At 37.7% G+C, this 26,662-nt stretch overlaps 1 protein-coding gene across 1 annotated transcript in view; it reads left to right on the forward strand.

Moving 5' to 3' along the window:
• Positions 1 to 6: 6 nt before the first annotated feature.
• The window catches only part of BAAT (bile acid-CoA:amino acid N-acyltransferase), a 48,250-nt gene continuing 21,594 nt past the window's right edge, over positions 7 to 26,662 (forward strand). Inside the window, 4 exon segments of the mRNA XM_067745469.1 lie at positions 7 to 17; positions 145 to 176; positions 21,283 to 21,795; positions 24,173 to 24,366. Of these exon segments, the coding sequence (XP_067601570.1) occupies positions 7 to 17; positions 145 to 176; positions 21,283 to 21,795; positions 24,173 to 24,366 (750 nt within the window).

A 26,662-nucleotide genomic window follows, 5' to 3' on the forward strand; every position in this document is an offset into this window, starting at 1 on the left:
TTAGATATGGCTAGAGAGTAATGACACAAGAAGAAGGAATTGCTTATATTTTATCTTGACTACAGATAATTATGAAAGAAAAGTGATAGGTTTTAAACAAAGGAAATTGTATTTATTTTCTTTTCTAGGGTGACTCCTTTGAAGAGGGAAGAAATTAGTTGGATATATAAATTCTGGTATGTTTATTAGAAAAATAAGTTACAGTATGGTCATGCCCTATAAATGTCATCAGTGGACAATTAGATTTTCAATAACCTCTACATTGAAGATCTTCAGAAGTACCTGGAATGTCAAAGTGTTTGGAGCCCTGGAACTTAAACATTAGAGCTGTTTATCCCTTCTGCTTCTATGTGAAATGGGTTCAGCGTGGAAACATTTGAATTTTATATACAGGATTTGATTATCTCGTTTCCCACACAACTTTTACTTCTAATCTGGAGACACAGAAAAATGTGCAAAGGGCAAGGTGGAAGTAAGAGATGGTGAGGGCAGTGTGCAAAAGCACTTGGTTTCATGTGGAGAGCTGCAAAGCCAGCATTCATGTAAATGTTAGGGCCAAAGAAATTACTCCTTCATAACTTGGAGCAGTTTCTCAAAATTTAATGTGCTTATGAATCACTTGGGATCTTTTTTAAATGCAGATTCTGATTCTGTAGGTCAAAAGTGGGTCCTGAAATTGTCTATAAAGCCCCTAGGTTATTCTGATGATGTTTTGAGTACCATGACCCTAGAAGCTAGTATTGAGGTGGGAGACAAGTACTGCCCCCTGCAACCGCAGTCCTGGAACGTTTAGCTGGTAGGGAAGGTAAACTGCACATTCATCAATAACTCTAGAGGGCATCACTGGTTTACAGCCCAATATAATATATCAGAACAATGACCTATAGTTTTCCTGGAAAGATTAAATTAGGTTTGCTAACTTGTTTCCTGAGATAACTAAAAACATATAAAAGGTTTACTTTTTAAAAAATTAAATGATTACTATATAAAAGTGTTAGCAGTTTTACTCTGTTGGGCCGTTGAACTCAGTGTGTATGCTTACATAAAAACTAATAAAATAGAGATTCAGGTTAGTAGAATGGATGGTCTTACACAAACAGTGCTAAATAACAAAGATTCAACTGATTAATTAGAAGATTCTAATTGGCTTTATTAAATGATTCATGAATCAGGCAGCATCCCCTCCAGCAATAGAGAGCTGCTCTGTTGAGCTTCAGAAAAGCAAAGGTTTTTAAAGGCAGAGAGGAAGCAGAAAAAAGGAAATTACTAGCAAAAATGCATTGTTTTAGGCAAGATCACCCTCTTTAAGGGGAATGGATAGAGTCTATCTGGATTACCTCCTAGCGCTGACCAGGAAATTCCAGATTGGCTGATTAAAGGTCACACTCCTGGGGAAGGTCGAGTCTATGATGAGGTTAGATATTGTCTGGGTTTGCTGCCCTGTGGCTTAGCACAAATGACTTCATTTTGGGTTTGTCTCCTTTTTAACAACAGTATATATTTCAAGCAGCATAAAAGAAACTTCTCCCTCTCTTTTTAATTTTAACGTGTCATTTATAAAAGTAGCACTTTTTTTTAGAAAATTGGGAAAGAGAAAAAATACCTTTTCCATCCACCAGATAATCACCTAACATTCTTGTATATTAACAAGTGAAAAAACCCTTTTTTCCTGTATTTTAAAATTTGCTATGACATCCTGTCCTGTGACCCCTTCACACCATGAGTATTTCTATTCATCTTTAAATAGTCTTAAGAATAATAGATTTGATTAATAGCATATTATTCCATAAATGCATGTTACATAATTATTCAACCAATATTCTATTACTGGATTTTAAATTGTTGCCAGTTTTTTGCTTTTATGTTATTTTTTAATTTGGCTTTTCTAGTTTTTTGAGTGTGTGCCATAAAACGCCTTCCTACTCAGAAGTCATTCCACTCTGTCTTTTTTTAAAAATTAATTTTTTTTCTTGTTACACTTGTTTTTAATTACACACATACAACGTAGAAGTTAATTGTAGAAACATTAGAAAACACAGATAACCAAAATTTAAAAAAACTTTCACATGGTGATGAAATTATTGACACCTAAAATATGTATTTTTACAAAAGTGGTTTTGTATAATACAATACATATTGGTTTATTACTTCTCTCTTAAAATATGTATTTGTTTTGTTAATAAGTATATTTCTCCAGAGTCATTTTGAATTACTGCTTGATTCTTCATTGAAAGATACATGCTATTTAATTCATCCTGAACATACAGGTTGGTTCTATGTTTTGCACATATAAACAATACTCCAGTGAACCCCACCTTGTACATATACTTTTTTTTTTAACATCTTTATTGGAGTATAATTGCTTTACAATGGTGTGTTAGTTTCTGCTTTATAACAAAGTGAATCAGTTATACGTATGTTGCCATATCTCTTCCCTCTTCCGTCTCCCTCCCTCCCACCCTCCTTATCCCACCCCTCTAGGTGGTCACAAAGCACTGAGCTGATCTCCTTGTGCTATGCAGCTGCTTCCCACTAGCTAGCTATTTTACATTTGGTAGTGTATATATGTCCATGACACTCTCTCACTTTGTCACAGCTTACCCTTTCCACTCCCCATATCCTCAAGTACATTCTCCAGTAGATCTGTGTTTTCATTCCCGTCTTGCCTGTAGGTTCTTCATGACTTTTTTTTTTTTTTTTTTTAGATTCCATATATATGTGTTAGCATACGGTATTTTTCTCTTTCTGACTTACTTCACTCTGTATGACAGACTCTAGGTCCATCCATCTCACTACAGATAACTCAATTTCATTTCTTTTTATGGCTGAGTAATATTCCATTGTATATATGTGCCACATCTTTATCCATTCATCTGTTGATGGACACTTAGGTTGCTTCCATGTCCTGGCTATTGTAAATAGAGCTGCAGTGAACATTTTGGTACATGACTTTTTTGAATTACAGTTTTCTCAGAGTATATGCCCAGTAGTGAGATTGCTGTGTCATATGGCAGTTCTATTTTTAGTTTTTTAAGGAACCTCCATACTGTTCTCCTTAGTGGCTGTATCAATTTACATTCCCACTAACAGTGCAAGAGGGTTCCCTTTCCTCCACACCCTCTCCAGCATTTATTGTTTGCAGATTTTTTGATGATGGCTATTCTGACCGGTGTGAGATGATATCTCATTGTAGTTTTGATTTGCATTTCTCTAATGATTAATGATGTTGACCATTCTTTCATGTGTTTGTTGGCAGACTGTATATCTTCTTTGGAGAAATGTCTATTTAGGTCTTCTGCCCATTTTTGAGTTGGGTTCTTTGTTTTCTTGATATTGAGCTTCATGAGCTGCTTGTAAATTTTGGAGATTAATCCTTTGTCAGTTGCTTCATTTGCAAATATTTTCTCTCATTCTGAGGGTTGTCTTTTTGTCTTGTTTATGGTTTCCTTTGCTGTGCAAAAGCTTTGAAGTTTCATTAGGTCCCATTTGTTTATTTTTCTTTCCATTTCTCTAGGAGGTGGGTAAAAAAGGATCTTGCTGTGGTTTATGTCACAGAGTGTTCTGCCTATGTTTTCCTCTAAGAGTTTGATAGTGTCTGGCCTTACATATAGGTCTTTAATCCATTTTGAGTTTATTTTTATGTACGGTGTTAGGGAGTGTTCTAATTTCATACTTTTACATGTACCTGTCCAGTTTTAGCAGCACCACTTATTGAAGAGGCTGTCTTTTCTGCACTGTATATTCTTGCCTCTTTTATCAAAGATAAGGGGACCATATATGTGTGGGTTTCTCTCTGGGCTTTCTATCCTGTTCCATTGATCTATATTTCTGTTTTTGTGCCACTACCATACTGTCTTGATTACTGTAGCTTTGTAGTATAGTCTGAAGTCAATGCGCCTGATTCCTCCAGCTCCATTTTTCTTTCTCAAGATTCCTTTGGCTATTTGGGGGCCTTTTGTGTTTCCGTACAAATGGTGAAATTTTTTGTTCTAGTTCTGTGAAAAATGCCAGTGGTAGTTTTATAGGGATTGCATTGAATCTGTAGATTGCTTTGTATAGTAGAGTCATTTTTACAATGTTGATTATTCCAATTCAAGAACATGGTATATCTCTCCATCTATTTGTATCCTTAATTTCTTTCATCAGTGTCTTATAATTTTCTGCATACAAGTCTTTTGTCTCCTTAGGTAGGTTTATTCCTAGATATTATATTCTCTTTGATGCAATCGTAAATGGGAGTGTTAATTTCACTTTCAGATTTTTCATCATTAGTGTATAGGAACGCTAGAGATTTCTGTGCATTAATTTTGTATCCTGCTACTTTACCAAATTCATTGATTAGCTCTAGTAGTTTTCTGGTAGCACCTTTAGGATTCTCTATGAATAGTGTCATGTCATCTGCAAACAGTGGCAGCTTTACTTCTTTTCCAATTTGGATTCCTTTTATTTCTTTTTCTTCTCTGATTGCTGTGGCTAAAACTTCCAAAACTATGTTGAATAATAGTGGTGAGAGTGGGCAGCCTTGTCTTGTTCCTGATCTTAGTGGAAATGGTTTCAGTTTTTCACCATTGAGGATGATGTTGGCTGTGCGTTTGTCATATATGGCCTTTATTATGTTGAGGAAAGTTCCCTCTATGCCTGCTTTCTGGAGGGTTTTAATCATAAATGGGTGTTGAATTTTGTCGAAAGGTTTCTCTGCATCTATTGAGATGATCATATGGTTTTTCTCCTTCAGTTTGTTAATATGGTGTATCACATTGATTGATTTGCGTATATTGAAGAATCCTTGCATTCCTGGCATAAACCCCACTTGATCATGGTGTATGATCCTTTTAATGTGCTGTTGGATTCTGTTTGCTAGTATTTTGTTGAGGATTTTTGCATCTATGTTCATCAGTGATATTGGCCTGTAGTTTTCTTTCTCTGTGACATCTTTGTCTGGTTTTGGTATCAGGGTGATGGTGGCCTCGTAGAATGAGTTTGGGAGTGTTCCTCCCTCTGCTATATTTTGGAACAGTGAGAAGAATAGGTGTTAGCTCTTCTCTAAGTGTTTGATAGAATTCGCCTGTGAAGCCATCTGGTCCTGGGCTTTTGTTTGTTGGAAGATTTTTAATCACAGTTTCAATGTGAGTGCTTGTGATTGGTCTGTTCATATTTTCTATTTCTTCCTCGTTTAGTCTCAGAAGATTGTGCATTTCTAAGATTTTGTCCATTTCTTCCAGGTTGTCCATTTTATTGGCATAGAGTTGCTTGTAGTAATCTCTCATGATCCTTTGTATTTTTGCAGTGTCAGTTGTTACTTCTCCTTTTTCACTTCTACTTCTTTTGATTTGAATCTTCCCCTTTTTTTCTTGATGAGTCTGGCTAGTGGTTTATCAATTTTGTTTATCTTCTCAAAGAACCAGCTTTTAGTTTTATTGATCTTTGCTATTGTTTCCTTCATTTCTTTTTCATTTATTTCTGATCTGATCTTTATCATTTCCTTGTTTCTGCTAACTTTGGGGTTTTTTTGTTCTTCTTTCTCTGATTGCTTTAGGTGTAAGGTTAGATTGTTTATTGGAGATGTTTCTTGTTTCTTAAGGTAGGATTGTATTGCTATAAACTTCCCTCTTAGAACTGCTTTTGCTGCATCTCTTAGGTTTTGGGTTATTGTGTTTTCATTGTCATTTGTTTCTAGGTATTTTTTGATTTCCTCTTTGATTTCTTCAGTGATCTGTTAGTTATTAAGTAGTGTATTGTTTAGCCTCCATGTGTTTGTATTTTTTACAGTTTTTTTGCTGTAATTGATACCTAGTCTCGTAGTGTTGTGGTCGGAAAAGATACGTGATACGATTTCAGTTTTCTTAAAATTACCAAGGCTTGATTTGTGACCCAAGATATGATCTATCCTGGAGAATGTTCCATGAGCACTTGAGAAGAATGTGTATTCTGTTGTTTTTGGATGGAATGTCATATAAATATCAATTAAGTCCATCTTGTTTAATGTATCATTTAAAGCTTGTGTTTCCTTATTTATTTTCATTTTGGTTGATCTGTCCATTGGTGGAAGTGGGGTGTTAGAGTCCCCTACTATGATTGTGATACTGTCGATTTCCCCTTTTATGGCTTTTAGTATTTGCCATATGTATTGAAGTGCTCCTATGTTGGGTGCATAAATATTTACAATTGTTATCTCTTCTTCTTGGATCGATCTGTTGATCATTATGTAGTGTCCTTGTTTGTCTCTTGTAATAGTCTTTATTTTAAAGTCTATTTTGTCTGATATGAGAATTGCTACTCCAGCTTTCTTTTGATTTCCATTTGCATGGAATATCTTTTTCCATCCCCTCACTTTCAGTCTGTGTGTGTCCCTAGGTCTGAAATGGGTCTCTTATAGACAGCATATATACGGGTCTTGTTTTTGTATCCTTTCAGCCAGTCTGTCTTTTCGTTGGACCATTTAATTCATTTACATTTAAGGTAATTATTGATATGTATGTTCCTATTCCCATTTTCTTAATTGTTTTGGGTTTGTTATTGTAGGTCTTTTCCTTCTCTTGTGTTTCCTTCCTAGAGAAGTTCCTTTAGCATTTGTTGTAAAGCTGGTTTGGTGGTGCTGAATTCTCTTAGCGTTTGCTTGTCTGTAAAGGTTTTAATTTCTCCAACAAATCTGAATGAGATCCTGCTGGGTAGGGTAATCTTGGTTGTAGGTTTTTCCCCTTCATCACTTTAAATATGTCCTACCACTCCCTTGTGGCTTGCAGAGTTTCTGCTGAAAGATCAGCTTTTAACCTTATGGGGATTCCCTTGTGTGTTATTTGTTGTTTTTCCCTTGCTGCTTTTAATATGTTTTCTTTGTATTTAATTTTTGATAGTTTGATTAATATGTGCCTTGGTTTGTTTCTCCTTGGATTTATCCTGTATGGGACTCTCTGTGCTTCCTGGAGTTGATTAACTATTTTCTTTCCCATATTAGGGAAGTTTTCAACTATAATCTCTTCAAATATTTTCTCAGTCCCTTTCTTTTTCTCTTCTTCTTATGGGACCCCTATAATTCGAATGTTGGTGCATTTAATGTAGTCCCAGAGGTCTCTGAGACTCTCCTCAATTCTTTTCATTCTTTTTTCTTTATTCTGCTCTGCAGTAGTTATTTCCACTATTTTATCTTCCAGGTCACTTCTCCATTCTTCTGCCTCAGTTATTCTGCTATTGATCCCTTCTAGAGAATTTTTAATTTCACTTATTGTGTTGTTCATCACTGTTTCCTCTTTAGTTCTTCTAGGTCCTTGTTGAACGTTTCTTGTATTTGTTTTATTGTATTTCCAGGATTTTGGATCATCTATACTATCATTATTCTGAATTCTTTTTCAGGTAGACTGCCTATTTCCTCTTCATTTGTTAGGTTTGGTGGGTTTTTACCTTGCTCCTTCATCTGCTGTGTGTTTTTCTGTCTTCTCATTTTGCTTAACTTACTGTGTTTGGGGTCTCCTTTTTGCAGGCTGCAGGTTTGTAGTTCCTGTTATTTTTGGTGTCTGTCCCCAGTGGGTAAGGTTGGTTTAGTGTGTTGTGTAGGCTTCCTGGTGCAGGGGACTAGTGCCTGTGTTCTGGTGGATGAGGCTGGATCTTGTTTTTCTGTTGTACAGGTCCACGTCTGGTGGTGTGTTTTGGGGTGTCTGTGGCCTTATTATGATTTTAGGCAGCCTCTGTGCTAATGGATGGGATTGTGTTCCTGTCTTGCTAGTTGTTTGGCATAGGGTGTCCAGCACTGTAGCTTGCTGGTCATTGAGTGAAGCTGGGTCTTGACGTTGCCATGGAGATCTCTGGGAGATTTTCGCCGTTTGATAGTACGTGGAGCTGGGAGGTCTGTTGTGGATCAGTGTCGTGAGCTTGGCTCTGCCACCTCAGAGGCATAGCCCTGATGCCTGGCTGGAGCACCAAGATCCTTTCATCCACACAGCTCAGAATAAAAGGGAGAAAAGAAAGAAAATAAAATAAAGTAAAATAAAATAAAGTTATTAAAATAAATATTAAGAAAAAATTTTCTTAAAGTAAACAAAACAAAACAAAAAAACGGACAGACAGAACCCTAGGACAAATGGTAAAAGCAAAGCTATACAGACAAAATGACACAGAGAAGCATACAGATACACACTAAGAAAAGGAGAAAAATGGAAAATATATATATATCTTTGCTGCCAAAGTCCACCTCCTCAATTTGGGATGGTTCGTTGTCTATTCAGGTATTCCACAGATGCAGAGTACATCAAGTTGATTGTGGAGATTTAATCCGCTGCTCCTGAGGGTGCTGGGAGAAATTTCTCTTTCTAATCCGCTGCTCCTGAGGCTGCTGGGAGAGATTTCCCTTTCTCTTCTTTGTTCGCACAGCTCCCGGGGTTCAGCTTTGGACTTGGCCCCGCCTCTGCGTGTAGGTCGCCTACGGGCGTCTGATCTTCGCTCAGACAGGACGGGGTTAAAGGAGCAGCTGATTCGGAGGCTCTGGCTTACTCAGGCCTGGGGAAGGGAGGGGTCCGGATACGGGGCGAGCCTGCGGCGGCAGAGGCTGGCGTGACGTTGCACCAGCCTGAGGCGTGCCGTGTGTTCTCCTGGAGAAGTTGTCCCTGGATCACAGGACCCTGGCAGTGGCGGGCTGCATAGGCTCCCGGGAGGGGGGTCTGGATTGTGATCTGTGCTTGCGCACAGGCTTCTTGGTGGCGGCAGCAGCACCCTTAGCGTCTCATTCCCGTCTCTGGTGTCCGCTCTGATAGCCACGGCTCGCGCCTGCCTCTGGAGCGCCTTTAAGCAGTGCTCTGAATCCCTTCTCCTGGTGCATCGGGAAACAAAGAGGCAAGGAAAAGTCTGTTTCCTCTTTGGCAGCACCCGACTTTTTCTGGACTCCCTCCCAGCTAGCTGTGGCGCAGTTGCCTCTTCAGGCTGTGTTCACGCAGCCAACCCCAGTCCTCTCCCTGGGATCTGACCTCCTAAGCCAGAGCCTCAGCTCCCAGCCCCAACCCGTCCCGGCAGGTGAGCAGACTAGCCTCTCGGGCTGGTGAGTGCTGGTCGGCACAGATCCTCTGTGTGGGAATCTCTGCACTCTGCCTTTCACACCCCTGTTGCTGTGCTCTCCTCCGTGGCTCCGAAGCTCCCCACTCCGCCACCCGCAGTCTCCGCCCGTGAAGGGGCTTCCTAGTGTGTGGAAACCTTTCCTCCTTCACAGCTCCCTCCCACTGGTGCAGGTCCCGTCCCTATTCCTTTGTCTCTGTTTTTTCTTTTTTCTCTTCCCCTACCCAGGTACGTGGGGAGTTTCTTGCCTTTTGGGAAGTCTGAGGTCTTCTGCCAGCGTTCAGTAGGTGTTCTGTAGGAGCTGTTCCACACGTAGATGTATTTCTGATGTTTTTGTGGAGAGGAAGGTGATCTCCGCGTCTTACTCTTCCACCGTCTTGAAGCTCCTCCCACTGTAAATGTCTTGACCCTAAACCTAGGAATGGCCAACTTAGTCCTGCTTCTTTGATTTGTAATCCCATTACTATGTGTTTTGTGCATCCTACAGTATAAAGTGACAGGTACCTTTAACTCAATCATATCTGCATGCATGAAATAAATCTTATCTACAATTACTTTCATTTTAATTAGGTTGTTTCACAGTGCAAAGGTCCTAAAGGTTTTACTTGAATGGTTTATGAATTCAGAAGTAGTCAGTAAAGTTAACTTCTGATTCCATAGAATTCCAGTGTTAATCTTAGTTGTACAGGAGCAGACTGCAGCTGCCATCAAATTTCTGCTTCCTTCTCTCATGGAATATCAAGTTCTAAATATTTAACACTGATGCAACACTAATAATACACTATTCATATTCATATTTCAACAATGTCCCAGTAATGAGCTCCATAGCAATTTCACCCCCTGATCCAGGATCTATTCCTGGTTCATGCTTTACATTTTGTTATCATGTCTACTTAATCTTTACTTGAAACAATTTTTCAGTAAATTTTATTTTGTAAGGAATGTATTCATGTCATCTAAGTTGTCAGATTAGTTGGCATAAAGTTGTTATAATCTCATTTTCCTTTTAATGTCTGCTGTGATCTGCAATGATAAGCCATCTTTCATTTTTGGTATTTGTTATTTGTATTGTCTCTTGTTTTTAATTTGACCAGTCTAGCTTGAAGTTGAACCAATTTTTGTCTTTGTTAATTTTTTTCTATTGTTTATTTCATTGGTATGTGCTGTTATTAGTTCCTTCTACTTACTTTGAGTTTACTTTCTTCTTTTCCTAGCTTCTTAAGGTAAAGCCTTAGGCCATTTAAGACCTGCTTTCCTAATATAACTATTAAAATAATAAACTTCCCTTTTTAGCTTTAACTTTATCCTCAAATTTTTTATATTGTACTTCCATTATTATTCAGTTTGAAGTATTTTCTATTTCTGATGTTGTTTCTTCCTTGACCCACGAATTATTAGAAGTGTGTTTAATTTTCAAACATTTGGGGATTTTCTAGATATCCTATTGTTATTAATTTCTAATTTAATTCCATTGTGGTAAAAGAAAATCTACGATTTCAATATTTTTACATTTACTAAGATTAATTTTATGACACAGTTTATGGCCTGTCTTGCTGAACATACCTTGTGCACTTGAAGTTGTGGGGTTTAGTGTTATACAAATAGCAATTAGGTCAAGGTTACAGATAGTGTTGTTGAAATCTATGACTTTACTGATTTTAGTTAAGTTGTTTTATCCATTGCTGAGAGAGGGATGTTAAAATCTCCAACCATGATTATGGAATTGTCTATTCCTACCTTTAAGTATGTCAAATTTTGCTCCATATATTTTGAAATCCTTTATTAGGATTTATGATTTTTATGATCTTGTCTCACTACCTTTTATCTTGGATAGTACTCTTGGTCTTGAAATCTACTTTATTGACATTACTATAGCTACTTTGGGTTTCTTTTGCTTACTGTTTCATGGTATGTTATTTTTCCTCCATTTACTTGCAGTCTGTCAATGTGAACTACACTAATAATTTTTAACCACAATCCTGAAGCTTGGTAATCCCTTCCTTGCTTTTGTTTGAAGAATTACTCTAAAAGTATGCTCTATAGTTTTACGTTAGCACGTATAAATTTATAAGATTCATTTATGTATATTTATTTATGTGTATTCATTTATGACTGGCATCTAACACTCAGTATTAAGTTTGTTGAGATTCATCCAGGTTCTTACATGTAGCTGTGACTCATTTATTTTTATTGCTTTATAGTATGCCACTGTATATGCCAAAATTTATTCATTCATTTTATTGTTAATAGATATTTAGTTTCCTTTTTTAATATCTTGAAAAATGCTGCTATAGATATTTTTGTACATATTTCTCGATGCACTTATGCACACATTTCTTTTGGGTATATCCCTAGAAATGAAATTGCAGATTCAAAAGTTATTTGTATTGTCACATTTAGTAGATAGTGCCAAAATGCTTTCTAAAGTGGTTGCACCCATTTACATTCCTCTAGTAGAGTTCGAGTCTTGGTGATCCACTTCCTAACCCACCCTTCTTGTTTTCAGAGTTTTTAATTTTTGCCAATCTTGTAGGTCTAAACATATCCCATGATTTTAATTTGCATTTTTCTGATGACTAATGAGGTTAAGCCTTTTTTTCCACATGCTTATACTGTGTTTCCTCTTCTGTAAAGTTCCTGTGTAAGTCTTTTTCTTACATTCAACTGAGATTTTTATAAATTGATTTTTTAAGGAATTCTTTATGTATTCTCTTTAATAATTCTTCATCAGTTTTATGTGTAGCATAAGTCTATTGCAAGTTAGTGGCTTGAGCTTGAAAGTTTTTTATAGAGTATTTGGCTGATCAGCAGTCCTTAAAACTAAGGAAGTTAAATTTACTAATAGTTTCCTTAAGTTTGTAATTTTGAAATGCTTTGTCCATCACCTCAAATAAATAAGGGCTCATAGTTTTATGGAGATAGTGCTTTTATTTTCTTGTCATGAAAAATCCCACTAATGCTCCATTCTATAGCTAGTTCAAGGACCCCTGTTTATTTGTTGAGAGGGGAAGGGAATTGGTGGGAGATTTGGTGTTGGCCAAATTCTGAAAGTAGAAATTGTGCCCAAGAAAAAGTATTTTGTCGGTTACTGTGACCACATTTGTAGTTCTTGGCTAGTTCAGAACCCTTTGGTAGCAGGTCAAAGCCCTTGACTTCTTCTTTATTTGTAGAGGAAAGATATGCCCAATAGAGGTCAAATTTGTTAATTAAAATAATTAATAAAATATGTGGGCAAATGTAAGGGCTATTCCTAAGAGGGGAAGATTTAGAGAGCATAGAGAAGGAAAAGAGAGAAAAATGGAGGGGACTGGAGTCTATAAGTTTTAAAAGTTAATAGGAAACTAGAGCAAGAAGTGGGCAGTAATCTGTTATTTCACTTATATTAGCTTGGTTAAACTCAAAAGACATATTTGAGATTTTGACCAGGACAGCTCTAGGTAGTGCCATTCTTCCTTTTACTGCTAGAAAAAAGGGCTCAAGAAGAAAAAGTCAGGTACTTTGTCTTGTAATCAGGGCTGTCTCTTCTGGTCTGATTGGAGGTGGGTTAAAATCAGCTCTTGAATGAGAAGTAAATCTGATTTTTAACTCCAATGTTTGAAATTTAGCAGTTCATGAGGACAGATAGTCTTTTTACTCATTTTATAATCTCAGAGAGCTGTGGAGTTCCAAGAGTGTTTAGATAAGGGTATATCTTTTCAGTTGAATTTTGTTTAGAAAGGATATCAGTAGAGACTTGTGATTATGAAGACATCAAGCCAGAAATTATATTTCTGAGGGAAAATGAAAGGCTATCTGAAATTATTAACTTTTCTTTATTCTATATCCCCCATTCCCATTTATATTTCTCTCTTATTTTAAAGACTGTTTCCTAGAATATTACAGAAGAAACTCTCTTAGCTGAATTGTGGTCCTATTTTTATTTTGTTTGAAGGATGATTTTCTTTTAATGTGAGACTAATGATACATTAGAATTACATTCTGTGAAAATATTTCTTGAAGGTTGATCACATGTCATATTTATGCAATTCAGGAATGAAGGAAAAAGTGGTAACATTTGAAAAGAAGTATAAATTGAACTAAAGTTAATGACTTTTCTATTTCTTTCTGTATGGATACACTGGTTGATTCATGTGATACTTAAAGAGAAGCTTAACTGATAATGTGTGGAAGGAATACTACATCTTTAGATTTATTTAGGGCAAAGACTAATTTCCTAGTGATTATCACATATAGACCCTTGATAAATTCTTGTTGAACTTCTAATCAATTACAACTCAGAGCTGGAGATATGAATTCCGTTCCTGACTCTGCCATGTATTTCTGTGTGACCTTAAGTACTCAATTTCTTGAATATTTTTACAAGTAAAATATTGTACTTTGGGGCTATAAAATCACTTGTTTTTAGGCTTTTCAGAGAACAGTGTCTTATTCACCATCAAATTCCGATTCTCAGTGCTTCTCTCTCTCTAGGCTGATTCTCAGCATGTATTCATGCCTCATCTCATATCTACCTCTCTCTCTCTCTCTCTCTCAATACACAGACATACACACTCATTAAAAACAAAATACAAAGGCATTGCCTTCCCCTACCTGCATTTGTGGTTAGTGCACAGGCCTGACTCACAACATCCGAAACTTGTATTCAGATTCAGCTTTACCTCTCCACGTGGCAGGTTAGAAGTGGTGGGAAATTAACGCAACCCTTCCCCTACCACTATCAGGAGAAACCCTCAACCAACCATTTACTGGATATTTCTCATTGCTCTTCTCCACTCCACTTCCTAGAATCGCCTCAAAATAAACTACTTGCTCATGAGTTCTTACCTCAAAGTAGCCTTCTGGAGGAACCCAAAGTAGGACACAAAGCAGACTCCTCCTTGACGCTTCTTTCAGCTACCAGCGTATTGCTCTCCTCATTCTTGAATAATTAAGCTGTCCTATTCATTCCTCAACTGCAGTAGTGCCAGGTTCTGCTGTACCACCAAGTTCTCTCTATAAAAATGCCCAAGGATTAACATGTGGCATATCCAGTAGCAGTTTCAGAACTTAACTTGCTTGAAGTATCAATTAACAATAAATAATCTTTCCTTCAACCTCTCCAGCTCCACTGATGTATATATAATTCTTAAGACTTTGACCTTACACCATTGTGGGAACTGGTTTAACTGCCTCTGAAGGGTTGTTGTCCTTGCATCTAATGATGGACCTTTAGAACTTGAAGTTTGTAGGGCAGGCAGTTAGGAAGAGCAGGTGGGTGTAGAACAGAGAAAGGATAAGCTGGAGCCCACAAAGCATGAGTTTATAGTTCATTCTGCCCCTGACTTTGATAGTATGAGTGTCTGCAGATGAGGCTGGTAACTGCCCTCAAAAAACTAAATTCACACAAATTTTGGTAATTTGTTTTCAATATCCTCTAATAAAAAATGTCTTCCTGTTTCCTTTATGATTACTTCTTTGACCCATGAATTATTTATTTATTTATTTATTTATTTATTTATTTAGCTGCATCAGGTCTTAGTTGTGGCACAGGGGATCTTCGTTGCAGTATGCGGGATCTTTCGTTGCAGCATGCAGGCTCTTTGTTGTGGCACGCGGGCTTCTCTCTAGTTGTGGCATGTGGGCTCAGTTGCCACACAGCATGTGGGATCTTAGTTCCCTGACCAGGGATCAAACCCACGTCCCCTTGCATTGGAAGGCAGATTTAACCGCTGGACCGCCAGGGAAATCCCATGCCGTGAATTATGTAGGGCACTCATTTCAAGTGTTCCCTTGAAATAGCCCCCTGTGACTAGTGTGAACTTTATTGGACAGGTGAGTCTTAGAGAGTCAATTATCAAAGGGAAAAATTTTATATTAGCTTTTATTTTAACCATTTCCAGGGATGTTCATTTCTTTCAAGGTACATCCAATTTTCTATCTAGTGTCATATTATTTCCGCCTGAAGAATTTCCCTTAACACTTTTTTTATAGTTCAGGTCTCCTAGTAATGAATTCTACTAGTTTTAGTATGATAAATGTTTGTTTCTCCCTTATTTTGAAAATCTTTTTATTTTGTTTTATTTAAATTTTTTTTTTTATTTTTTAGGCCATGCCATGTGTCATGTGGGATCTTAGTTCCCTGACCAGGGATTGAAACCATGTCCCCTGCATTGAGAGAGTGGAGTCTTAATCACAGACTGCCAAGGAAGTCTCGAAAATCTTTTTATTTTGAAATAATTATAGGTTCACAGGAAGTTGCAAAACTGTATGCATTCGCCTTCTTTTTTTTTTTTTTTTTTTTGTGGTACGCGCGCCTCTCACTGTTGTGGCCTCTCCCATTGCGGAGCACAGGCTCTGGACGCGCAGGCTCAGTGACCATGGCTCACGGGCCCAGCCGCTCTGCAGCATGTGGGATCTTCCCGGACCAGGGCACGAACCCGTGTCCCCTGCATCGGCAGGCGGACTCTCAACCACTGCGCCATGAGGGAAGCCCCTCATTTTTTTTTTAAACATCTTTATTGGAGTATAATAGCTTTACAATGGTGTGTTAGTTTCTGCTTTATAACAAAGTGAATCAGCTATATGTATATATATATCCCCATATCTCCTCCCTCTTGTGTCTCCCTCCCACTCTCCTTCATTTTTGAGAGATATTTTTGCTGCATATAAAATTCTGGTTTTATGTTCTTTAAACCTTTCTTTCTGCAAGATTTGTCATTCCATTTTCTTCTGACTTGCATAGTTTCTGTTAAGGAGTATACTTAAGCTTTTCTTTGTTCCTCTGTATGTAATGTGGGTTGTGGGGTTTTTTGTTTTTTGTTTTTTTTCTTCCTCCGATTGCCTTAAAATGTAAAAAAAAAAAAAAAAATGAGAGCAGCTTGGGCTGCTCTGAGATTCTTTTGTCTGTGATTGATGTCTTTTACAATTTTTAGAAAATTCTTGGCCTTTATCTCTTCAAATATTTCTTCTGTTCCATCATCTCTCTCTTCTGAATTTCCAAGTACATGTATATTAGATGATTTGTTATCATCCCACAATTCTTGTGTGCTCTGTTCCTTTTTTCTTTTTGCTTTTTTTTCTTTCCCTCTTTGTTAGACCTATCTTTAAGTTTGGTGATTTTATCCAAGCTATGTGCTGTGGATGAGACCATTGAAATCATTGTTTATCTCTGTTGCTGTGGGGTTTTTTAGATTTTTTGTTTTTATTTATAGCATTCCCATTTGGTTTCCTTTTTGTTGTTGTTGTTAAAATTATCTATTTATTCATGCATGTTGTCCACCCATTTCACTAGAGCTTTGTCTTAGTTCAGACTGCTATAAAAACTATCATGCACTGTGTGACTTAAACAATAGAAACTTATTTTTCACAGTTATGAAGACTGGAAGTCCGAGATCAGGGTGCTAGCATAGCTGAGTTCTGATGAGGACTCTCTTTCTTGTTTATAGACAGTCCTCTTGCTGTATCCTCACATGGCAGAGAGATAGCAAGCGAGCAAGCTCTGGCTTCCTCATCCTCTTATGAGAACATCAATCCCATCACAGGGGCTCCACCCTCATGACCTCATGTAAACCTCATTACCTCCCCAAAGCCCCACCTCTAAATATCATCACAATATGGATTAAGGCTTCAACATATGGATTTTTGGAGAGATACACACATTCAGTCTATAGCAAGATTTAATATTATTCACAGTTATTTTAAATTCTCTGCTTGTTCTACCTGGGTTTTCTCCAGGTCTAGTTCTGTTGATTGCTTTGTCTTTTGCCATTTTTTTTTTCTTTGCTTTCTTGTGTCTGACAATTTTTTAGTTTTTATTTTTGGCTAGGTTGTGCAGCAACTTTTGTATATAGTCCATTTTTTTTCCTCCATCAGGCCCTACGTAGCCCCAGCCAGGTTATGCTGTGACTCAATTTTGATTATAGGCCTGGTAGCCAGAATGGGGACAGCTTCCAAAGGCACCTGTTGCCTTATGGGGGAAGACCTGTATATGGTCTTTATTCATGTTAGGGTGGGAGAAAGGGAGAGAGGGTAGTTCTAGCTCTTAGTGGGCAAAGGGTGGGCCTCTTCAGCAAATACAGAATGTTCAGAAACTTCTAGGGAGTGAAAATTGTTTGGGGCATCCATAAGATATCCCCATCTCATCTTCCAGGTTTGGTCCTAAACTTGACATAACATACCTGGCTTGGTTGAACATTTGTTGGCTGTTAGCTACTTTTACCATCAAATCCTGTGCTTGAATTTCAGCATTTTTCTTTTTTATTGAAATATAAATGACATATATCATTATATTAGTTATAGGTGGACAACATAATGATTTGATACATTGCAAAATGATTACCACAATGATACATACATTGCAAAATGATTACCACAATAAGTTAGCCAATATTCATTGCCACCGGTAGGTAAAAAATTTTTTTCTTGCAATGAGAACTTTTAAGATCTACTCTCTTAGTAACTTTCAAATATACAATATAGTATTATTAACTATAGTCACTACACTGTAAATTACATCCCCAGGACTTACTTTATTTTATTACTGAAAGTTTGTACCTTTTGACAACCTTCACCCATTTTTGCCCACCCTCTACCCCCTGCTTCTGGAAACCACCAACCTATTCTCTGTATCTATGAGTTCAGTGGGGGTTTTTTGTTTTTGTATTTTGTTTTGTATTAGATTCCACATATAAGTGAGATCATATAGTATTTGTCTTTCTCTGTCTGATTTATTTAACTTAGCATAATGCCCTCAAGGTCCATCCATGTTGTCACAAATGGCAGGATTTCCTTCATTTTTATGCCTGAATAATACTTCATTATATATATATATACTATTTATTCATTCATTCATCAGTGGACACTTAAGTTGTTTCCATGTCTTGGGTATTATAAATAATGCTACAATGAACCTGGGGCTGTAGGTATCTTTTTGAATTAGTGTTTTCATTTCTTTTGGATAAATACCCAGAAGTGGAATTGCTGAATCATAAGGAAGTTCTGTTTTTAGTTTTTTGAGGAGCCTCCATATTGTTTTCCATAGTGGCTGCACCAATTTACATTCCTGTCAGTGATGCACAAGTGTTCTCTTTTCTCCACATCCTCACCAGCACTTGTTATTTCTTGTCTTTTTGATAATAGCTGTCCTAACAGTTGTGATTTTGATTTGCATTTCCCTGGTGATTAGTGATGTTGAGCACATTTTCATGTATGTGTTGTCCATCTGTTTGCCGCCTTTGAGAAAATATCTATTTAGATCCTCTGCCCATATTTTAATCAGATTGTTTATTTTTGCAATTGAGTTGCATCTCATAATTTTTAATTGATTGTCAGACATGGTATATAGAACAGTAAAAATCAATATAAATATTTACATCTTGAACTAGAAATACCTCTTCTGCTGGTCTGTTAGTGGGGTCAATCTAGTCAAGAGTTGAGCTCATTTTTTTTGTTGTCATTTTTGCTATGGTTATATTGGCTATAATCACCAACTTCAAAATCTTTTGGTGTTACACTGTGTTTAGAAGGAGGTAGGTTTGCTAGAGGATTTTTCTCAATGTTCACTTTCCACCCTCAACTTTAGGCCTTCCCTGTGTGCCTGCACATTAGAAAGTGTCTCTTTCCGTGTTTTTATACACTCTAAATGGTAGACTGTTGTTGCTTGTTACTTGGTGTTCACTAGCCTGGTGGTGGGGAGGTCATGATAGTTTTCTGTTATCCTAGATGAGCCTCAGTCTTTGACAGGCCCTGTGCCCTGCTGTCTGGGGGTGGAGATTTCTCAGTGATCCTGCCCTCTCCAAGTGATGAGAGACCTCTAATTATTTGAGTCCAGGATGGTTTCCTGTCCTTCTCCAGGGGTAAGGGTTTTTTTGTTTGCTTTTTGTTTTTTCCCCATTCATTTTTTCCTGCCTCCAGCAACAATAGGTCTCCTGTGCCTTGAGAGTGACAGGACTTGGTGTTCTTTCTCCAGTAGGGTGACCAACTCCTCCTGATTTTTCTGGGACTGTCCCGGTTTTAGCTCTGAAAGTCCTGCATCTTGGGAAATGCTTCAGTCCCAAGAAACTGGCTCAGTTGGTCATCCTCTCTCCCAGTGGCTTAAGGATTTTATTCCTCAGGGAAAAAAGGTTCAGGTGGGGCTTTGTGCCTTTCTTGCAGTGGTGGTTGCTACCCTCCTCCAGGACTGCCCAAGTCAGGAAACATTTTTCCAGTTTCTTGTCCTACCCCAATCTTTCTCATAACCATCTGGTGAGGTACATAAAGAAGAGCCTGTTATTGGGTGCAAACTTCTCTTGTGTCTGCAGCTTCTGGGTGTTTTCTGTGTTTATGCTAGCTCACACAGCCGTTAGCAATTCACTGAAAATTCAGCTGAATTCCGGTTATCTGCTTGTATGGAGGCCCCATCTTGTTCTCTGCTGCAGGTTTACCAGGTTGTTTCATCATGAAGGCACCCTTCTTTTCTTACATTTCAGGCTAGTTAGTGGCCCTGCAACCTCACCTCTCTGATAGATTCAATATAAGTTATGATTTTCAAGATTATTCACATTTTCTTGTTATTATTGATGGAACAACACTCTTTCTAGCTGCCTACATTCTAAGCAGAAATCAGTACTTGGTTTCTTTAGAAAGAATATATATATTTCAGTTTTGAGGTATAGTGTTTTATAAATGTCAATGAGATCAAGTTGGTTGGGAGTGTTGTCCAAATCTTTGGTATCTTACTGAATTTTTAAAATCGACTTGAACTGTCATTTACTGAGAGACAGTTGCTAAAATTCTCAACTATGATCATGGATTTTTAAAAATTCTTTCAATTTTGCTTCATGTATTTTGAAACTCTGTTATTACAGAGTGTATATACGTTTAAAAATATATTTTCTTGATGACTTGATTTCTTTATTATTATGAAATATCCCCCTTTATCTCTAGTAATACTCTTTGTCTTGACATAAATGGCTATAAATAAATATATATATATAAAAAATATATATATATATACATATATAGTCTTTTAAAAAATATATTTATTTATTTGGCTGTGTTGTGTCTCAGTTGCAGCACACAGGATCTTCGTTGTTTCATGTGGGATCTTCATTGTGGCATGCGGGGTCTTTAGTTGCAGCAATGTGAACTTCTTAGTTGCAGCATGTGGGATCTAGTTCCCTGACCAGGGATCAAACCCAGGCCGCCTGCACTGGGAGTGCGGAGTCTTAGCCACTGGACCACCAGGGAAGTCCTGTATATAGTCTTGATATAAGTTGATATAAAGTTGATATACATATAGCCCCACTAGCTTTCTTATGTTCAGTATCTGTGTTGCCTATATTTTTATTCCCTTTTATTTTCAATCTGTCTGTGTCTTTTATCTTGACAATACCTTTCTAAAAAAACAGCAATTTGCTTTTTCAATTATTAGTCTGACGATCTGCATCTTAAGTGCATTAAATTTTCTATGGATTTCTCTTTATTTTTCTCTATGGGTTTTTGTTGTTATTGTTGCTTCATCATAATTGAAAGTCACCACATAGGAGTGAAAATTTCTTCTCTTCTATGAGGAGCTTGTCACTTGCTAGAGTTTAATTCATTTAGATTCTTTGCATTCTTGGCAATCTAATGAGTTTAACAAAACAAAAACACTTCTGTGTACCTGAAGGGCTTGTCAGTTTCTCCTTTTGCTTAGGACTGGGTAAATCCTAACTAGAAGCTATGAGTATTTTTTTTTCCTAGGGAGCAATATGTCAGCCTCCTTGTTCTCCCGAGAGACTTTATTCTCATTCTTTTGAAAGATCATTCTATTTTTTATGCTCTTGTAGGTAAAATTTTAGATGCCAAGGCATTCTGTTTGCAGGACTCAGGGAGGGCATTAGTAGTAGAGTCACCTGTTTCTTACATAGAGACGTTCATCAAGTCCCCCTGTTTTCAACCCCACCTCTCACTCCTATTCTCCATTGTACTTGACTTTTCAGAGGCTCTAGATGGCAGATTGTGATGTTTTCCTTGGATGTGTTAATATCATTCATGCATATTTTGACTGCTGCTTCCTCAGCCTTGGATCATTATTGTTGTGAAACTTATCACTTTGCTATATATCTTCTAGAAATTTGTTGAACACTCCTAGGAATCTTGAACTTGAAGATTATATCAGGATATTTGCTAAGTAACTGGAGAGTTAGAGCTGAATCCCAAGCAGCCTGATTCCTGGTCCAGTTTACTTTTCCTTAACCTTATCACTGCCTTATTTCATTCTCCCATATTTCTTTCTGTGTTGAGGTTTACTGAAGGCATTAGTGAAGAATCATGCAAGGAGCCACACTGTAGCAAGGATTCAGCTGACAGCTACCCCTGCAAGTGCACTCATGTTGATGAGCCAGCGCATAGCTAAAGACCTAACTCCATTTCAGATAGTGCTTCTTTGGACGTCACTGGAAGATGAAAAGGGAATCCTGTTTCATTCTCAAGCCTACTCTAGGGCCAGTGAAGTTGGTGAGGTGGACCTAGAGCATGCATCTTCTCTTGGAGGTGATTATGTAGGAGTCCACCCTATGGGTCTCCTCTGGTCCCTGAAACCTGAGAAGATATTAACTAAACTGCTGAAAAGAGATGTTATGAATAACCCCTTAAAGTTCCAATTAAAACTTTATGATTCAGATGTAATGGTTACCCACACCGCCATCACTACTCCAAAGGTCAGCCTGACTTTGGAGAGGTGGTATGTAGCACCTGGTGTCACCGGAATCCAAGTCAAAGAAAGCCGCCTTCGGGGAGCCCTCCTTCTCCCTCCAGGTGAGTGGAATTACCCTGGTTATTGTCATCTTTTTTTTTTTCCTCTTTTAAATCCCTTATCCTCCTAGAAGTTTACTTGGATGTGGATAAAATAGAGAGCATTCCTTTCCTGACTCAGAATCAGAGTTAACTTTGGGTCAGAACAAGAACGTGGTGATAACTTCATTCCAACTCAAGTTTTATCTCAGCAATTCTGGAGCCTAAGGATGTAACTAGTTTATGGAGTCCCTGCATTATGAGATTTCCATAGCTTTGGATTTATGTGAAATTCATTCACATTGAAGCCTAGCTATCTGAAGACCCACATCCTGATATGGAACTGTATCCCAGCTTCTTTTGGGGGTTCTGTCATGTCTGAATTTTAATTTAGGCATAGGTTATTACATGATTGTCACAATAAGCTGATGATATAATGGATTGAAATATTGCAAGAAATATAGAGGATGCAAAGAAACTTTATACCCTCTAGTTCCATAAATATTGCATATTTATAGGATATTCCATAAATCAGCAGCTAATATAACATGCTCCCTAATGGCTATAAAACTTTTCAGAACATTCAGTTTCTCATAGTGATCTCAACATACCAAAAAGTGGTTCAAAACACTATTGGTACATTTCTCAGAGTTTATTGTGGGGACTGAATGAAGCAAAGTTAATTTCCCAGAAGTAGCCCTCAGTAGGTCCAGGTTTCAGGTGTGTCTGAGGTTGCCTTATTCAGACATGTGCTTTGATTTGGGACACAGCCATCACATCGTCAGGATGTATTCCCCCTCTCTCCCTGCCTTTTTTTTTTTTTTTTAATAGTCACCTTCTAGAACTGAGGTGGGTTAAGGAAACCTGAAGTGTTAGAGGTGGTTTCTGACAACATAGAGTGTTAGATGGCGTAAAAGGAAAAAAAGCTTCCCTTTGCAAATTCACCATGACCCATGCACCTTTTTGGGTAAATTTGAAAATTTTTTACCCCCAGTATTTAGCATATAGACCACTTTATTGTGTGTAGGGGTCAGGAAGTAAGTGGCACAAACCTCCTTGACGCTAATATTCAGTTAATCTGAATATTCGGCTCAGTGCTTTGTGATAACCTAGAGGGGTGGGATAGGGAGGATGGGAGGGAGGCTCAAGAGGGAGGGGATATGGGGACATGTGTATGCATATGGCTGATTCACTTTGTTGTACAACAGAAACTAACATAGTATTGTGAAGTAATTATACTCCGATAAAGATCTATTAAAAAAAAGAATCTGAATATTAGTTCAGGCCTTTCACCTTGGGATGATGTGCTGGTTTAGGGTGTGCTATTTGCGACCGCTCTTAGACATTGTGTGTGCTGGGTCTCCTGATTTGGGTGCTTATTCTGTTGGGGTACAGAAAAGTGTTGTGTTCTGTGGAGCCAAAAACGGTTGAGTCAGGTCTCAAAGAAGTTCTCAACAACAACATTTTTCCAGAATAAGAGGCTCAGTACTCTTAAGTACTGTCAATCAGAATATGCAAAAACATCCCTATTCATGTATTCAAGTGGTACTTTTAAACCAAGATGTATTCAGTATCACTTTATTTCTCCTTTTCTCAAGGTGAGAAAATATAGCAATATTTTGTTTTGACAATTCCCAGTACTCCTTTAAATCAAGTCACTCCTTTCAAATATGGATAGGATCAGGCTTTCTTAGCTAAAATCACTTATACAATAATAGTATATCCCCAATAAGGGTATGATAAATTACTTTCAGTATGTGAGCTCTGCTTTATTTTGGAAGCAAGCTGCCTACACAGTGAGTGTAGAATGATACCCTGACCATCCCTATTTTGGTGTAAAATTTCATCACTGTATAGTCAGATGAGTGTAACAGAGCAGTGTTAAGTCAGGATTTTAGCTAACATAATCATTTCAATACTTTTTTTTTTTTTAAAGCCATATACTTCTTTGAGAACCCAATTAAATCTGTGGGTGCTCTCATCAGTAAAATGCACATATAAATGTATAGTCTTGCCTGTAATTTCAGGACCTTCGCTGATTTCCTGAAGCCTATTTGTGTAGGTTAAGAAGCCCTTGCCTAATTTCTTTGGCTTTCTTTACTCCAGCACTATAGATATGACTGATTAAGAGTCCTGAATTCTTTTTGGCTGTAGAGATTAAACATGTCAATGAACATGGTGTCCAGTGAAACTTCTGAATATTATGCTCCATTATATACTCAATCAGCTTTAATTCTGCCCCAGAAAAAAAGGCTGAAAATGTGGAAATTCTATTGAAATTTTATACATTAATTCTAAAATTTGTGATGCATTTCTTCATGTTGTCATATTTGTCTTCTCTTCTTCTCACCTTCCCTTCATACTCAATTCTGTGGTTTTTTTTGTTTGGTTTTGTTTTCAGGAGAGGGCCGTTTCCCAGTGGTTATTGATTTGTTTGGTGGACTGATTGAAATCCGAGCCAGTCTTCTGGCCAGTCATGGCTTTGCTGTCTTGGCCTTGGCTTACTGGGACTATGAAGACCTCCCTTTCCAACTAGAGAAAGGAGATTTGGAATATTTTGAGGAAGATGCCAACTTTCTCCTGAGACATCCTAAGGTAAATTTGACCTTTTCAGTCAGTTTCAATCCCTATTTTTCAATAAGCATGATATTCTGTGACTTCTTTTAACTTCCAAGTATGATTCTCCCTCAGTGAACTTGAAATTCTATTACATATTTATATTTTACACATGATTTATTTTGTATCCTGTGTCTTCTGCTCAGAAAGATGAAATGCATAGTTAGCCTGTGTCTGTCATGGAATCAAAGGCATTGGCTTTGGATTCAGACAGAAATGGGTTTCATTTCTGGCTCCATCCCATCTGGTTGTGGGAATCTGGGCAAGTTACTAAGAACCCCTAATCCTCAGTTTCTTCCTCTATTAAATAATATTGTAGTGACACTACTTCATAAGGTTATTGTGAGAATTAAAAGGAATACTAGGGCTTGCCTGGTGGCGCAGTGGTTGAGAGTCCGCCTGCCGATGCAGGGGACACGGGTTTGTGCCCCAGTCCGGGAGGATCCCACATGCTGCGGAGCGGCTGGGCCCGTGAGCCGTGGCCGCTGAGCCTGCGCGTCCGGAGCCTGTGCTCCACAACGGGAGAGGCCACAACAGTGAGAGGCCCGCGTACCGCAAAAAAAAAAAAAAGGAATACTAGAAGCCAAGTGCTTATTAGAGTAACAGGCAACACTAAATACTCAATAAATCTGATCAGTTATTATTATTATCACCTTCTCTGATAATTATTAAATCACCATACTTAACCAGGTAGATAATCTATTTCTTTGAAGAGTGGGTCAGAATTTTTAGTTACTTGACAGGTCTTAAACATAATGCTGTAGTACTTTATAATCCACATACCTTCTTTAAATTTTAAAATGTGCTTTGCTGTTGTAAGAGGGTTGATGCATGTTAGTCCTTATTTATTGCTAATTTTTTTTCTTAATAAGAAGCAATCTAAGTAATTAAGACTCTGTACTGCATCCTTTCTCATATAAGGATCACCAAAGTACTGTGAGAATTGCAATTGTAAGATGAGCAACAATTGCTGACAATCTACTGATGCACTGAATTTTTAAATAGCTATTTTTGATGCATATAATGGAATTGTCCTTGAACTATCAAATAGGCATTGTTATCATTGTGCTAGCCCTCTGCTTGGCTTAGATGAGAAAGTAAAATGTTATGTGATTCTGCTTTTCACTCTTTTAGCTTGGGTCGCCTTGTAGGTGCTGCGTGACTTTTCTATCATTCTTTCTACCAATATCACACAGATGGCTAGTTAGTGACTAAGCCAGGCCTGGAAACCTGATTTCTTTCCTAGGCTCTGAGTATTTCCATTAAGCCTGCTTCACACTGTCTCTTCTGCAGGAGGATAGACCTCAGATACTTCAATTCCTTGAAAGTCTTATTTCTCCATCTGTTGATTTGAAGTGTCTTCTAAGGACTCTAAATTCCCCAACTGAAAATTTGGTGGCAGAAGTTGTAATAAGAGTTAGTGTTCTGCCAAAGGCCAGAAGTAAATTAGATAAAGCCTGCATATATCTGAGTCACCTTTTTTCTGTTCATCCATGTTATACTGGCTTTTACTTTATCTTCCATGGCCAAATCCATTCTGAGTTCTCATCTCTCCTTGCCATAACTGTGACTATATCTTTTAACTTGATATAGAATTTCAGAGCTTGAAAGTTTCTTTTAACCCAAAGGGCAGGGGGGTGGGTGGTTCAAGCCACTTCTCTTAATATGCAGGATGAAAAATGGAGTGTATATATGACTCAGTTTGTTTCATTTTTTTCCCCTTTACCATAAGAATTTCTCACATTTGTGTCAGCTAGATACAAGTGGTACATTCATTCATATTTTTCTAAATAGTAAGAAAAAACCCCCAAACATTACTTAATAAAATGTCTTTTTTTCCTAAGAAAATCTAGGGAATCAGTAAGGCTTTAGAAGAGATGTGACTCTCTGAAACTATCCTTGCATGGGGCCAGTGCTCAAGGCGAATGAAAGCTTTATTTTGTACCATAAAAAACAACATTTCATACCATAAACAACAACAACAACAAAAACTTTAACTCCTTCTTTTCCTTTGCTCTCCTATACCAAATTGGTAACTAGGAGCTGTATATTCTGCACTCATAACTAACTCGTTGTCTTGTTTCCTTTTTTTTCCTGCTGGTGCTGCTTAGCTCAGGGCACCATTATTTCTTGCCTGTACCATTGCAATAAGCTTGGCTTTTCTGCCTCCAATTTTGCAAGTCAGAGTCATAAGACTGGTTTTTCTAGAGCACAGTTATTTTACTCTCTTGCTTAACCATCTCCCAATTTACTAGGCTTCCTAGTCAGGCTTCCT

The sequence above is a fragment of the Pseudorca crassidens genome, chromosome 7, assembly GCF_039906515.1.
Source record: "Pseudorca crassidens isolate mPseCra1 chromosome 7, mPseCra1.hap1, whole genome shotgun sequence".
NCBI lineage: Eukaryota > Metazoa > Chordata > Mammalia > Artiodactyla > Delphinidae > Pseudorca > Pseudorca crassidens.